The 17,406-nt window shown below is 30.5% G+C and overlaps 1 protein-coding gene across 2 annotated transcripts; it reads left to right on the top strand.

The window, feature by feature from the left end:
• Positions 1-6,181: 6,181 nt before the first annotated feature.
• On the top strand, positions 6,182-13,584 carry LOC111309282 (putative polyol transporter 4). 2 transcript variants are annotated; one of them, XM_089750145.1, is made up of 3 exons: positions 7,014-7,154; positions 7,497-7,680; positions 11,657-13,584. In XM_089750145.1, exon 3 carries the CDS (start codon positions 11,668-11,670, stop codon positions 13,018-13,020), a length of 1,353 nt encoding a protein of 450 aa, XP_089606271.1. In that variant the 5' UTR covers positions 7,014-7,154; positions 7,497-7,680; positions 11,657-11,667; the 3' UTR covers positions 13,021-13,584. The 2 variants fall into 2 exon arrangements, with proteins under 2 accessions (XP_022764051.1, XP_089606271.1); XM_022908316.2 differs by lacking the exon at positions 7,497-7,680 and having other exon boundaries at positions 6,182-7,154.
• Positions 13,585-17,406: the final 3,822 nt, after the last annotated feature.

Genomic DNA, 17,406 nt, shown 5'->3' on the forward strand with positions numbered 1-17,406 from the left:
ATAATAGCTAAATATAATCAAAATAGAAACTAAAGAGTAGAATAAAGCATGCAAATAACAACTAAAACTTAAAACAACAACTAAGAATAACTTGAAACTAAAAGTAGCAAATAAATTATAAAGTAATAAACTTCAAACTAAATTAAACCCTAAGATCATATAATTAATTTAAACTAATGCAAGAATTAAGAATAATAAGACTTAAAAGTAAACAAAATTTAAACCTAAATCTAAAGCAAAGAATTGAAACAATGCATAATGATGAATTAAAATTAAAAGCAATACTAACAGCAACTAGTCTAAAGCAAATTAAATTCATGTAGTTAAAACTCTAAATTAAAATGTAAATATGAAATTATAAAGCATGGAATCTAAACTAGAGTAGAAACCTTTAAAAGAATTTAAATATGAAATTAAAGATTGCAAAAAAAAAAAAAAAAACTAGAAATAGAAACTTAAAACTAAAATGTAAAAGTAGCAAATACATATTTGAAATTGAATTTTAAATGAACTTGAACATGAAATGAAAGAACTTAAATGTAAAGAATAGAAAGTAAATATTAAGAACTGAATTTAAAAGAACTAAATTGAAAAATCAAAATTAAGAATAAGAAATAAGAACAAGATTAGCCTGTCATCCTAATCAAAACTGATTTAAAGAAAACTAAAAAGAAATTAAAAAACTAAAGTACAATGAAAGAAAACCTAAGACTAGGAATTGGTATGTCACCCAAGTGCATGCCTCTTTCCTTAAGCTAAGTTAGCCTATTTATAGTAAAAGATTAGAAAGAAAAATAAATAGAATAAGTGCTTGAATAGAGATGGGCAGTTGGACTATTTCTTGAATGACCAAATTAAACTTGAATTCTTAACTCTTGAATAAAAGAGAACTTTTTTCTTTCTTAAATGTTTTTAATCTCTTAGAAGAACCAAAATTGAATTCTATTTTATTCTCTTTATTACCACCCATCGAACTCTACTTAGCTTGAAGAATTTTAGAAAGTTTGCCTTAAAGACTCGTTCTTGAATAAAAACTCTCTCAAGCAATTCTAAAGATCCTAACTTTGAGCAATATACAAACTCCTTATTAACCTAGAATTCTAGTCCTAATTTAGGTAAGACTTTTTAAAGAATAAGAATAAAATCTGTTTGTATCTTCTTTTTTTGTAGAACCTATGACTTTTATAGTACTTGAATTCTAGCAATCCTACTTCAATTAGGACTTCTTCAACAACCTTTATATCCTATCAATCCTAGTTGAATGAAGAGTCTTTTAGATAAAGTCAAATCCTTCTTGTATAATGACTCTTACTTAGAATAGAATTCCCACTTGAAATAGGACTTCAACTTGCACCAAGACTTTCATAAAATTTAGATTTGAACTTTAACTCTTCAATTCTCTTATCACAAGCAAACTCAGAATTCCTACTTCAAGTGAGAAAACTTCAAAATTATTTTACACTCTTTAAAAGGAATTTTAAGTTCTAATGCTATGTTATCATGCCACATCAACATCTATGTCATCTTGCTTAGCCAGTGAGATATAATTTGCTACCATGTCATCCCACAATAATTTCATGCTTGTGCACTTACATAGAACACTATGGATTTGCACTAAAATTCTATAACTAAAATCTACAACCAAATTTATCCTTGAACATTGCAATACTTGCATGAGAAATCATCAACTCCTCCAACAAATAAGTGTGGCAAAGCTAAATTAGAACAATCCTTGCATTTTCTCATCCCAATCTTGTCCAAATCACCAAGAATTCATCAAATTACATCTTTCCTTTGACTTTTCCTACATATTAGTAATTCTAGCATGTTAGAGGTGAAAATGAAGTTATTTTATAAAGTTATCATTAGGCAAAACTGATTGATCTTCTTAAGCACATGTTTGGGCAAAATAAAATGCCTACACTAATAATTCTATGTATTGAAAATCATTGACCATATAAGTTGTAATCTACTCGCATATTAAAGTTATTTTGTAGCCTAGCTTTTAATTCTAGCTTTAATCTTCTCTATTAATGATGGCTTTCTTATTTCTTTTCTTTCATCTCACCCAAAAACCTCACTAAACTTCCTTCAATCGAAACCCTAAAACTTACTTTTTCATTTCTTATTGTGATATTTTGCTATCTATTGTGTTTTTCTATTATTGTTATTTTTCTTTAATGAAAATATGCTTTAGTTTTTGGTAGGTTTCAGGTTTTAGTGGTTGTGATATGGTTTTGGCAATGGTTCTTTATTGAAGATGGGTAGGTTTTTGGTAAAACTTAATGGAGGTTTTTTTGCATAATATTTTTAGTTTTAGCATTTGATTGTGGTGTAGTGGATGTAGGATTCTTTATTGCAGAATATTTATTTGTAAAAGAAAAGTTAAACTTTGGGTTTCGATTTTAGGTCAATTTAAGTGTTTTATTTTAATGAGTTCATTTTGCACCATTTGAGTGTATATTTCATAACGAGCAAGGATTAATGGGTTTTGAGCATTCAAATTCAATGAGCAAAATGAAAGCCTATGTTGATAAATAAAATGCGAAAAAAAACTTCAAAAAAGTGTTTTATTTGAATAAGATGCCTTACTTTTGTATTAAAGTTGTAATTAATATAGTATTATAAAAAAATTTGGAAAATAATGATGGGACTAATCCAAAACATTTCACATGGCCACTAAAAAAGTCACATGACATTTTTAAACTTAAAAATTTTGACTAAGCATTGATAATTATGATTAATGTCACGTCAACAATATTAATGATAAAATTTTTAAAAAAAGCTAATAATTGAATTAAAATTTCAAATTAAAAAAATGATTAGATTTGATTTAATCAAATAATAATTTAAGAACTAAATTCATATTTTAATCAAAGTACAAGAACAAATCACATAATTTGATCATTTATTGATTGGTTTAATTTGTAATTGGTAGTGTAACAAGCTCAGTGTATGTCATTACAACCTAATAATCACAAATTTGTGTTTACTTTCATAGATTGATAGATATTTCCAAGGATAGTCATATATAAAAATTAAGTATCAATAATGAAGCCTTGTTTTAGTGGCAATGAGGAAATTTTAGAACTTTGCACTATGTTTGGATGGATATTAATAAAGGAAAAGAAAAGAAAAGAAAGGAAAGGAAAGTTTTTTAAAAGAAAGGAAAGGGAACTTGTACCTCTTATTTAGATAGTTAAAATTAATAAATAAAAATGAATGAAAAGAATTCTAACAACCATTGTTTGGATAAATAGTGAAAATGAAAGGAAATAATTCATTATACTATATTTTTTCACTTATAACTTTTTTTAATAAAGTAACATATAATATACAAATATATCTTTATACTACCTAATTTGTATAAACAAATCTTTTTAAACAAAATTGAGCAAGTTTATTATAGTAAGATATATTAACTAGCTATTGATTTACTCTTAATTTTACGTTTAATTTAGCCTTTTAATATATTCTGACAATAATTTGACTTGTTTTGTTGTTAAAACTTGAAAAATCATAAAATATTTATAAACTATGATGTTATATAAAATATTCATAAAAAGAAATTATTTTTGTAGGAAATATCAATTATATAATCAAATCTAATGTCATAATAAAAATATAGATATAATAGTCTTTTTATAAAAATAAAAGTTTTTCAACTTTTCTTTCTTTAGTTTTTTCCCCCAAATTAAGAGCATGTTTGGATTGAGATAAGGGGAAAGAAAGGAAAGGAATGGAAAAGAAACAAAAGGAAATGGGGAATCCTTTTCTTTATTTGTATATGACATAAATAAAAATAAAGGAAAGGAATGTATGCTTAGCTTCCATTGGTTTCCCCCAACTTTCTTTATTTTTTAATTACGAGGGAAGGGAAAGAAAAGGAATAAAATTTTTAAAATATAAAATGACTATTATATCCTTATTAATTTTTCTAAATTAAAAATATATGATTTTGAACTCCAAAATTAAATTGAGAATATAAAACATCATTTACCAATAGATTTATTATCTTCAATTTTTTCTCTTATTTTTAAGAATTCCATAAATTTCATTGATGATTATTTTTGTGAAGAAATAAAGGAAAATTGAAAACATGGAATACATTAACATAAACATGTAAATATTATAGTAAAAACAAAGATTATCAAAGGTTATAATTGAAAAAAATATATAAATCATTTCCTTCCCTCTCCATTATTTAACCAAATAATGGTTGTTAGGATTCTTTTATTTTCATTTACTTTATTACTTTTAGCTATCCAAACAAATGGTACATATATCATTTCCTTCCATTACTTTACTTTCCTTTCATTTCTTTTACTAATGTTTATCCAAACATATTTCTTTTACTAATGTTTATCCAAACATTGCGTAAGGTATTAGAAAAGTGAGGATTACAAGAAAAATCAAAGTTTATTGAGTTTTCACCTATTTTCTTTCTTTTAAATTAAAAGCTTATCCAAACAAATGAAGAGTTTTTCTGTTTCCATTACTTTTCTTTATTTTCCTTTATTTTTCTTACCCTCCCCTCAATTCACACATAGTGTTAAAGTTATAAGATCAAGTCTCACTATATGTGGATTTGATTGTTTAGTTATATTATAATTTGTTAATTGATTATTTTATAATCTTGACTTGATTATGAATTAATAGTTAATTATTCAATTGCAATAAAATAATATGAATGTAATATTTGATTATGAGTGTGATTTAAAAAACAATTAACTCAAAATCTATTAATCTACAAAAAGAAATATAAAATAATTCATTTATAAAAAAGTGTAGTAAAAAATTAGAAAAAAATAACAAATTAACACAACATTGTTAAAGTTATGATGAGACCAAAAGTAATCCACAAGTCAGAAGAAGGGATTTAGCCAATAAAATGGATTAATGCCGAATCCAATTTAAAGTAACTAATGAATAAATTAGGTTGAAAATGTATTAACTAAAAGTCAATCCGTCAATTAAAAAATGAGCTTAAAATAAGTCCAAAATTCAAAAGGTTGGACTAAACTAAGCATAGAGAACCCCATAGATCTCGTCCAAGTCGATTAAAAAATCCAAGGTTAGTGGGTAGTTAACAACGTTCAGACGGAGAGAAATTCAGTAAATGGAGGAGATGATATAACTTTAATCCGGAACATTTAACAACGTTCAGGCAAAGAGAAACTCGGCTTGGTCACAAGAAATCCAGGAGTGGTTGAAGTAAATACTAAATTAATAGTTGCACAAGGTGGAAGACTTAATGTGGTGTCATTTATTATACATGATCAAAGTCGTGAAGGCAAAGAAAAAGTTTGCAACCTTGGAAATGTTAAGATACCACGAATATAAATTCTATTATGTAAACTTTTCAAGTATTTTATTATTATATATCATGCATTTAGATGTGGCGTCTTTTCTTGTTTACTATAAGTATCAAGAGTAAAATTCTTTTAATCTTTTAAATAATCAAATCAATCATATTCTTTTTTTATAAAAAAAAATATCAACGTATAAAAAACAGTATTCGTATACTTTTATAGATTACCATATTCGTAATAGACAAAATAATGGAAGGAAATTTTGGTAGAAACCTCTCTAAAAAGTTTAGTAGAATTAACAAGCTAGAGAAAAGGAAAATTCAAAACTGAAGTTACACGGAAAATGTCCAACCAATGATTCTTATCTTTGACCAGAAGAACAAAAAAAAAAAAAAGGAGAAGAAACGAAAAGGTGCAAGCTGGAGCTGGACCCTATTGATATTCGATATGACAAAAAGGAAAAAGGAAAAAAAAATATAATAGTAATGCAAAAGAATGAAAATTTAATCGTTGAACAAATTAAAAATATTTTTATAATTATGCCTTTTAGATGTAAATTGGGTTCTCATATTCGAATTATTATATTTGATAAATTGAAATGCTAGAGAAAGTTTATACGCTCAGAAGAATTTAGAAATCTAGTAAAATATTTTTGTTTATAATTTTATTTATTTATTTAATAATGTTATGGATGAGTCCTAAGTTTTTCACCTCCTATGAAATTCATGGCTAGACATGTAAAGCGATAAAAGGGCTGTCGGTGAGACAAAACCGTACTAAATATTGTAATAGCCAAATGTTTAAAACAAATATAAATAGAAATAAAACCTTCATAATAGATTATCTTTTTTTTTTTTTGGGGTCTTTTACCTTGGAGTGCTGAGGGCTGGCCATGTCTAATTTGGCAATCACTGTCGTGGAGCCAACGAGGGGGGTTTGTACACACGAACTCGCACCGTCTCCTTGCGTAATTGGCTTGGAAAATTCTCATGGCCAACCCTAACGCTGAAGTGACGACTTCATTATTCCACTACAATTTAAGGCGAATTTGGACTTAATTTACGCTCAAATTTAAGTCGTTCAAACAGTCATCATCCTGTTCAAATTCAGAGGGTTGAATTTTAAAGCCTAGCTGTTTCCTCAAAAGGGGGACCAAGTAAAAGTACATCTCCACCAAAACGAGTATATTTTCCCCAAACCCCCCATGTTGCTCAAACCTAAAAACCAAGATGAATAAAGCAAATACTCAAAGGTATACTGCCATTTCTATTCAACTCGTAATAGAAGTTGAGAAAAGCCAACCAAAAAATTGACAAAAATTATAGGAATCTTCGCATATTTTACACACTATTACCTTGAAACTTCATAAATTCTTTGTTTCCACCTTGTGATTTTAACTACTTGTACGTTTGTAAATGTTACCAACTGGCCTGCTTGTGTGATAAAAAGATAGCATCCGCTTGCTTATTGGACTTTCTTTTTCTTCCTTTCTGCTTTAGATCTAAAAACCCAACTCGTGGATTAATTCTTGTTGTTAGCCAGAAAGGAATTTCAGAGTCTGCTGTATTCTTTTTCCTGTTTTGTGAGTTAAAACAGTCAGCGGAGGAAACAAAAGAAGGAGATCTATGGGGTTGGTGGGTGTCCAAGAAAATGGTAATGGGGAAATGGCTTTGTCTTTGGGGAACAAGAATAAGTACAAGAGAATGGATTCTAAGTTATCAGATGATTTTGATGATGATGCTTCTCATCATCGTCATCAACTAGAGAGGAAGAGAAGTATCAGGAAATATGTTCTTGCTTGTGCCATTTTTGCATCTCTCAACAATGTTCTTCTTGGCTATGGTAAGTTTTTCTCTCTTCATCTCTCATATTTTGGTTTGCTTGGTTGCTTCGCAAGGCAGGACTGCACTTTTTTCTTTCTGGAAATATTGGAAATTTGATAGTTTTTCCTTTCTTTTTACCCTCGTTGACCTGCACAAATTTAGCAGGAAAAGAATTGTTAACTTCAAAACATTGGAATGTTATAACATTCAATCCATAGCATTATAAAGTTCACTGATATTGTTTTAAATAGAACCAGATAATATAGGCATAAAACATCTGCAATATTCTTTTTTTCTTGTGAGTAAAATTGGTAATTTAGAAACTTTAACCCGGGTGAGTGGTTGATTGCCGTCTTTGCAGCTGTTAAGCTCCTTGGGATGCTTAAAATTCACCATTTTTGCTCAAAATATTATCATAAGGGGATCTTAGGTTGTGTATCCTGGACATCTTATTATTGCTCATCTTCATTGAGGATCAATTTTGGAGCTTGCAAATCGATAATGGAGATCATGCAGTTGAACATTCAGGAAAAAATTGCTTTCATGTATTTCTTCTTTTCTTCCTTTCCCACGTCTAGGAATCTATTTTGATCGTCCATCCTTGGGTTAGAGATTTCTCCTACTTTTCTTTTTTTAATCTTGAGCTTGATCTAGTTGATTTGTTTCCATAGATTCTATATCTATTTCTTCTTTTTTTCGGTAGAAGAAGATTCATATGTTTTATCTACTGGATTAATAATTAAAATCTTGTTATCTTTTTTGGTATCACTACTACTATTTTCATCTATACTACTTTCCTTATCACCATTACTTTTATCATTAGTTCCATAATTTAACATGATAATTAAATTTTGTACAAAGATTTATGTGTATGATAGAGTTCCTCTATAATATTTAAGTATTTTATCCTTTCTTTAGAAGTATCTACTTCTTTTAGCTTAGTTTTAAGATGTTATATAAGTCTTTTATAAGCTTGAAATTCTCCTTTTTCATATTTAAAAAGTCACTTTTTCATGTTTCTTTGAAAAAGATGATTCTTTATCACTTAAAATTAATCTCCTTACCAAAGCATAAAGGACCATAATTGGTTTTTGTACTATTATTCTCTATAATAGTTTCTAACCTTTGTCTATCGAAGTTTTTTTAGTCTATAATTATCTTCTAATAATAGTTGTTTAGACTCAGGATTTAAGTCTGACTTAGTTGCCTTATATTTTTTATTTGGTTTTCTATTCTATCTACTTTACTAAATAGTTTTTTAAACAGAGATTTAGATAAATCTACAAGTCTATTAATACTATGACTAATAGTTGGTAAACTATTTTCAAATACGGGTTTTACATGTATACTATGATTATAAGTTTCATTATGATATATAGACTCTGTTAACTTCTTTTCATTGCTCATTAATATCTTAAACTGTTTGAATACATAAATCTTTACAAGGTTTAGCTAAAGATGATGCTTTTATGGCCTGACGCTAAAAGAGAAGGTAAACAAATATATGAACTTTAGAGTAATAAGTGGAAATTAAAAGAGATACAATATGAGAAAGAAAACTTACAAAATAGATACTGATAACTTTGATTGAAATTGAAGATAATCTACAAATAGCAAAGCATTTTGTTTTCAATCTTGCTATGATACCAGTAATAATAATCATAAAACAAAAGAGATATAGATGAGAAAGAGTTGACATAATGGATGCCTCTTTTTTACAAGAGAAACTATATTTATAGACTAATTTTTTTTCATTTGTTTGCTTCAGATTCCTTCTTATCTCTTCAGAATTTGCTTTTTACATCTTTAACTGCTGCTGCTTGCAGGAAATCTTTTGTTTCTTATCACCAAAATTGGTTTTTCGTTTTCTACAGTTTTAGCCACAAGCTTGCTATATTCAGAGAATTTTTTTTTCAAAAATGGTCCTGTTTGTCTAGTCATAAATGATCCTGTTTGTCAAGTCTTTCATCCTTCTTGAACACTATCCAAGTTCAAGCACTCTTCATTTTTGCTGGCATATTTGTTTTGTAGTAACCTTAGACTTAATCTACAGAGACCAAAATGCTGTTACAGTTAACCTGCATGAATAATGAATCTCGAATTTAACTGGGGATTCTATCTTTCCATTAGTTGATGGAACTATTTAATTATATTTTTACACTAATGGATGCTTCTATATATCCCAATTTTTTGGAAATAGACTATTTATTTGGTGTGTAATAATTCTCTTAAGTATTCTAAAACTCATTTTTCCTTTTTTTTTCTTTTAGTCAATACAGAATGTACAACTTAAGGTTATTGAAATAGATTTTCAAATTCAGTGTAAAAGTGCTCACATGAGAGCTTCATGCTCAGTCCACTGAATTCGCCACAAAGAACAACAACAATAATAAATTAAGTCTTATATCCCATAAGTCTAGGTTTGTCTATATGAAAGGCAAAGAAAATGAGTACTGTAGATCGTAATTTTGAATTTTTTTATGCCACTCATTTCTATAGAAAGTAATCTTTTCATCTACTTTCTTAATCCTATCATCTCTTATTACTTGCCTTCACTTTTTTTATGGTCGACCTTTAAAGGTTTTAGTCTCTCCCAAATCTCTAAGCTCATTTCTCCTAATTGGTGCATAAATATGCTTATATTTCACATGTTAAAACAATTTCAAACGGCTCTCTCTCATCTTTTCTGCAATTCGGATTATCCTTAATTTTTTTCAAATCTCTTCATTTATGATTTTGTCTCTTTTAATCTTATCACACATCCATCTAAGCATCCTTATCTCCGTTACACACATTTTCTTCTCATGTTATTTCTTAACAATCCACTGAATTCTCTAAATAAAAGTTATCCATGAGCTTAGGAACATTGCCAAGAAGTGTTGTTGGTTGTAGTCATTTTCTTCATTACTCCATTCCTAAAGGTGTCAAATGGAACATGTTGGGTTGACATAGCCCATTTAAATATTAGTCCATGCGTTAATGGATCGGGTCAGTCCAACACTATTTTTTAACATGTCGTACTAGCATAGCCCTTGAGGATTAAGGATATGGCCCAGTACGATACATGACTCATAATCTTTATGAGTCGTACTATGCTAGGCACAACACTATTTTTCATGCTAAGCTGGGCCAAGCACAACCCATTAATACTTTTCAAATTTTAATAATTTAAAAAAAAATCAACTATTATTATTAAAAACAACATGTGGGAGATAAACAAACATAGAATGAAATAAAAAGGACACATAATTTATGTGGTTTGACAAAATATCTACATCCACAAAGATGGTTAATAAAATCCACTAAATAAAGATATTGAATTTACAATCCTAATATTTAAAACACACACATACACACACACACACACACACACACATTATTTATCCAATGCCCAATAATACGCATATAACTAAGGACTAGTCCATATATCAGAAAAAGGTATCTAGAGGAAATTTTTTATAAACTAGATATTAAATGTTTTTTATAAGAAAAAAATATTTAAAAAGTATTTGATCTTATGGAATTTCTTGAAATTGTTTTATAATTGGGTAGTATACCAATACTAATAAAATAATTAGAATGTTCATCATCTACAAAAACAAACGGTTGCTCAAACCGCACTATAAATTTAGCTAATTGATTACGCCAATTATCTTGTGAAAAATGAAATGCACCTAAAGATTCATTAGGATGATGACTAAGTATAGATTTTGTGGGATCATTAGAAGCAGTAAATGTACTTTCGTGTTTTTTCTTATGCTTTTTTAGATGACCAGTCCCTTTTTTTTTTTAACAACTAAAATCTTATATATATATATATATATATATATATATATATATAACTTTGAAAAGAATGGTAATTTGTTTTTATACACACAAATTTAAAGAAATAAAAATAATCCGTGCATTGAACCATTCGCAAACTAGTTAGATATACTTTATTTATAATAATGTAAATATTTAAAAAAATTTTGTTTAATATAATTTTATTTTATAAATTAATGAAAAATAAATATAATTTCATTAGAATGTAACAAGTAACAAGAATACGCTCAAAGGCTAAAAGCTCTTTTATAACAATTATAGGCCAATATGGCACGGCACATTTGGGCTTGTGTATTGTACCGCGCTAGCCTACATGCCATGTGTTGTCATTTACCCTTAACGGGTCTTACCGTGTTGACCCTTTGGTTTAAAAGCTTCTAATCTAGCATGACACACATATATGTATCGTGCTTAGTCCAATCCAACTATTTAATAGCAAGCGGTGTTCAGCACAACTGATACCATGTTGAACTGTGTCGTGTCATGAGCCATCCAACCCATTTGACACCTCTTTCCTTCTGTAGAAGCTCTAGCTTTGATCTTAAACTTTATCATAGATCCTCATGACGTGCACCTGCAAAAAATCTGCTACTATTGTCCAGAGTAAATTCATTCTGAACTACTTCCTTTGATAGAGTTCCACCTAACAACCAGTTTTAGAACACTTGCAGCTAAGAATTTATCTATCATGTGCAGATGTAGGCGTCATGAGTGGAGCAATTATATTTATACAGGAAGATCTGAAGATAACTGAGGTACAAGAAGAAGTTCTCGTTGGGATTTTGAGCATCATTTCACTTTTGGGTAGCTTAGCAGGTGGAAGGACATCAGATATTATTGGTAGAAAGTGGACAATGGCCTTTGCTGCCGTTGTATTTCAAATTGGTGCAGCTATAATGACACTTGCACCTTCATTCCAAGTACTAATGATAGGACGAGTTTTGGCTGGGATTGGCATAGGCTTTGGGGTCATGATTGCTCCAGTCTATATTGCTGAGATATCACCAACCGTTGATAGAGGCTCTCTTACCTCCTTCCCAGAGATTTTCATAAATGTAGGAATTTTGCTTGGTTATGTCTCAAATTATGCATTCTCTGGTCTTTCAGTACACACAAACTGGAGGGTAATGCTGGCTGTTGGAATTTTGCCTTCAATCTTCATAGGGTTTGCACTTTTCATTATCCCTGAATCACCAAGGTGGTTGGTCATGCAGAACAGAGTTGAAGAAGCAAGATCTGTGCTATTAAAAACAAATGAAATTGAGAAAGAGGTGGATGAGAGGCTCTCAGAAATAGTGGCTGCAGCTGGAATGTCTAATGGAGAGAAGAATGAAGATAAAGCTGTGTGGCGTGAACTGTTAAGCCCTTCTCCTTCACTTCGTCGGATGCTGATCACTGGCTTCGGAATCCAGTGTTTCCAACAAATCACTGGAATAGATGCGACTGTGTATTATAGCCCCGAAATCTTGAAGGATGCTGGGATTGAGAGTAATTCTAAGCTTCTTGCTGCAACAGTTGCTGTGGGTGTCACAAAGACTGCTTTTATATTGATTGCTACATTTCTTGTTGATAGAGTAGGGAGGAAGCCCTTGCTCTATGTGAGCACAATTGGAATGACTGTCTGTTTGTTTACCTTAAGCCTTAGCCTTGCCTTACTGGGGAATGGGCAGCTCGGAATTGCACTGGCTGTGTTGTGTGTTTGTGGAAATGTATCTTTTTTTTCTGTGGGAATGGGTCCTATTTGCTGGATTTTGACATCCGAAATCTTTCCTTTGAGGTTGCGAGCTCAAGCATCTGCTCTTGGGGCTGTTGGTAACAGGGTATGCAGTGGCTTTGTTGCCATGTCGTTCCTTTCTCTCTCCCGTACAATTACAGAGGCTGGAACCTTTTTCCTCTTTTCACTTTTGTCAGCTCTTTCTGTTCTCTTTGTTTACACACTTGTTCCAGAGACAAAGGGGAAGTCATTGGAACAGATTGAGTTGCTTTTTCAAGATCAAAATGAATGGCAAGGAAGTGAAGTGGAGCTGGGAGACTCTGAGCATCTAGTACAGAAAGCATGAGTAATTGGGGATTGGCAGGTGCATTTTTCAAGGTGGAATCTTGCAATTTTTGGTTTAATGATTGAAGAGGAAAAGGAAGGAACGATATGAAAATTTACATTATTCACGGAGCTGTCATTGTGCATCAGCTAAAGAGAATTTTTCCTAACACCCTGGGTATCTGCAACTGAAAGCTCTAAGAGTTGGTAACCAAAAGGAGGTCTTATGATACTTGAGGTGCATTATTAAGTATGCCTGAAGCTATTTTTGTTCTCCATGTCTTCTTATACGGTTTATTTATCTTGTGATCTATGAGAAAATAGTATTCATGTTAGAAGTATAGCTTGGATTCTAGCCAAATACTTCCCTGTATCAGTATTTGATTTCCTCATACAAATCCTTAGAAAGTTTGCCATACAATTGATGGAAACTAACATGGCTGCGCTTCTTCATGTTTGCACCTTTTAGGCAAGTCATGTCATGTTTAGTTCAATGAGTATGGGAATCATTTTAAATCAGACTTTGAATTTGCAACCTCTCCCAAACTTAAATTTATAATGTAAAAGATAAGTGGTTAGCGTCGTCTGTTTTCTTGTCTTTTTTTTTTCTTGGTTAAGATATGCTTTCTGGATCTTGGAATCCTGCAGATGTTAAATTCAGCTTGCTTGGTTCCTCAGGTTTGACTCTGTGATGGTTAACTTGTTTGGCTAATATCATTTGACAACATGTTGGTGGCAGCATTCTTAAAAAAAAAAAAAAAAGGTAGTCAAACAATCTTAGTAGGTAGAATGGAAACAACCCCCCCCCCCCCCGAAAAGTAAATATGCATTGCCATCTTCAGAAAGTCTCCGACACTACACTCAAGAACCAGGACAATTATGATCTTAAAGGGGTGACTTAGACAATAAACCAGTTTAAAAATACCCCGAACATCTCCAAGAAGATATAATAACCAGTGCCTCAAAATGAGAAAATACTACAGTGATAATATAGCCAAAGAATCAACACAGCTCAGCTCAAGAGAAAACCCCGACTCTAACCTTTTATCACCTTTAGTTCTCTGCTTTAGAACTTCTACTAACAAGCCGAAACGGAGCAGATCCAATAAAATGTTGATAGATCAGAGATTGATCGCGTACATCAACTCTATGTGCTCGAACGTTAATATTAAAAGGTTCGACTTGAATGCAATGAGTCTATGATAATATGCAAAAGCGAAACACTCAAGTAAATGATGTGTTAAGTCAATCTGGAGTGTAAGTTTAAGAGAGCATTGAGATAACCTAGGCAGCTAGGTTGAGTGCTATACTTTGGTCCAAAAGCACACTAGAAATGTGAAGTTACCTGGCTTAAAGGAGATGTTGATAAACTTACTTGCACAGGGGAGTCAAGGTGAGACTTGACAAGAACTTACAAGTGAACAAGAAAAATTGTTAGGATATGGTTGACATGTGAGTAAAAAATCTCACATCATTAGGAAATCTAAATGAGATGTCCTATATATGTATGAAGGATCCAAGAACCTAATAGCTTAAGCTTTTGGACTCAAGTGGTGTCCAACATGTATGTATAGGCTCTCTGGTATACTCCCATAGGCTTCAAGTGTAGTTTATCTCTCCAACAAGTAGTATCAGAGCCAAGGTTATGACGGGTTCGAATCCCACTAGTGTTGCTAGGGGGAAGATTGTTTGGTAGATTGGAGGTTGACTGCGTCCATCAACTCCATGTGCTTGAACACCGATATTAAAAGGTTTGACTTGGATGCAGCGAGTCTATGATAATATGTAGAAGCGGAACACCTAAGTGGGCGATATGTTGAGTCAATTTGGAGTATAAGCTTGAAAGAGCATTAAGACAACCTAGGTAGCCAGGTTAAATGTTGTGCCCTGGCCCAAAAGGGCACTAGAAATGTGAAGTTGTCTAGCCTAAAGGAGGAGGTTGCCTGACTGAAAAGAGATGTTGATAGGACTTACTTGCACAGGTGAGTCGATGTGGGATTTGATTAGAACTCACAAGTGAACAGCCCAAAATCGCATTAGAAATGTGAGGTTGCTTGACCAAAATGAGGTATTGATAGGACTTACTTGCACGGGGGAGCCAATGTGAGACTTCATTAGAGCTCACAATTGAACGAGGAAGATTATTGGGATACGGTTCACATGTGAGTAAAGAATCCCACATCATTAGAAAATTTGAATGAGATGTCTTATATATGTATGAAGGACCTAAGAACTTAATAGCTCAAGATTTTTTGGCTCAAATGGTGTCCAAAATGTATGTATAGGCTTTCTGGTGTACTCTCATGGGCTTCAAGTGTGGTTTATCTCCCCAACACACAAGAATGTCTAATGGAGGGCTTAAGCTTCATGTATTGAGATTCCAACAAACTTGACGTTTATATCAATTAGTTTTTAGCACATGCATGATACAAGTATAATTTTATCTTTACAAATTCAATCTAATAAAGAATTTTTTAGACTAAAAAAAATGATAAATATTAACAATTGAATTTTGATTTGGTATGATATAAGTAAAATTTGACTTTTTTTATGTATAATTTTTATTTTGATAATACTTAACATGTTTTGGTAACTTTTGTTAAAAGATTGAGAATTTTCGATAAAATTTTGGTAACTTTTGACATAATTTTAGTAATTTTTTATATTATTTTAATAACTTATGATATAATTTTTGTAACCATTAATATAATTTTTTCAATATTTTTAAAGTTTTAACAGCTCTTAATATAATTTTGATAACTTTTCATATAATTTTGATAACTTATATATTTTAGCTCCTTAATTAGTTAACAAATTCATAATTCAGTTATTAAATTAAAGATTTTTAAAATTCAGGTATCATATTGAACATTTTATTATAATTCAAGAGCATCTAACATTAACCTTATATTAAATTATTTTTGATTTATTATTAAGTTATCATTAATTAACTATTAAGTTATCAATAATTTATTATTAAATTATACTAATTTACTCATAAGTTTTTAATTATTAATTACTAAATTAGCAATTATTTACTATTAAGGTATCATTGATTTATCACTAAGTTATTTATAATTTACTATAATTAATTAATATTAAATCAAAACTAATTTACTATTAAATTATCGTTAAGTTATTATTAAGTTATCATTTACTTATTACTAATTTATCAATAATTAACAACTAAGTTATCATTTTTTTTAATAAGTTATCATTGATTTATTGCTATATTGTTATGCATTTAAAATTTATTTATTACTAAGTTATTATACATATACTATTATATTATTACTGGTTACTACTAAATTATCAATTATTGACTATTAAATTACTATTCATTTACTATTAAGATTCCATTTGGTAACTATGAAAATGGTTTAATATTTTTCAAATTTTCTCATGTTTGGAATATGCAAAATGACTTGGTCAACTAAAACCAATATTAAGTCAAAGAAAACCTAAAGGGAAAATACAAAAATTGTTTTCCATTCTTTTTAGGCGAAATATAATTTCTATGAAGAAAAAACTCATTCTTGCTTTCATCTCCCTAAACAACCCATGATGAGTTCCAAATCTTTATCTTTTCTCTCCTAACTCTTTCATTTTCCTTCAATTCCATTTTTTCATAGCCACCATAAAACCTACAAATCTCCCATAAATTTTCGTCTTTCTTTTTGTTTTTTATTGGTGTCAAGCTTCAACCTAAGAGTATTCTTGTAAATGCAGAAAGAAATGATAGTTAGAGGAAAAAGTAAGGGATGTTCTTTACATTTGTACTTTGATGGGCAAGTCAATAAGGATCAGATCGAAAATGAAGTGAGAAAGTAGGAAGGAAAAAAAGAGATGAATAATATGAACTTGGCTTCATGGTGCTTGGGTCTTCATATTTTTAGGTAAGCTGAAGGAGACCATAAAAAGACAATTAGAATAGGACCGAGTTGAGATGGCACTAACTATATCAGGTCGACTTGACATGCTAGGTTAGTACAAATGACAACAATATACTTGGTTGCCTGCCGAAGGCTTTAAGAGAGGAAAAGACATTATACCCTTTTGACCATCAAATGCCCCTAATACTCGATCCCCCTATCAAGCGATCTAAGTATCAGATCACCAAATTTATTATTGACATCCTTGATGTGGGGCAGATTGACTACATAGTACGTCAAAGGTTGGCATTTCGAAGGAGGTCGATTTTGGATGATGACTAGCTTTGAGCTACAGTCCAACTTGGAGATTATCCGATCTCGCACATGTGTTTTGGATTGAGTGCATAATCGATTTGGAGGTTACCAAAGTGATAATTGTTTGGTGTGATTCGAGGTCATTGCTGGATTTCGTCAAGCCATGGTAAGACTTGTGTTTTCTTTCAAAAATTTGGATTTGAGTTTCTATTTTAGACCTT

This window comes from Durio zibethinus, chromosome 2 (genome assembly GCF_047325235.1).
Source record: "Durio zibethinus cultivar Kanyao isolate XHJ-2024 chromosome 2, ASM4732523v1, whole genome shotgun sequence".
Lineage (NCBI taxonomy): Eukaryota > Viridiplantae > Streptophyta > Magnoliopsida > Malvales > Malvaceae > Durio > Durio zibethinus.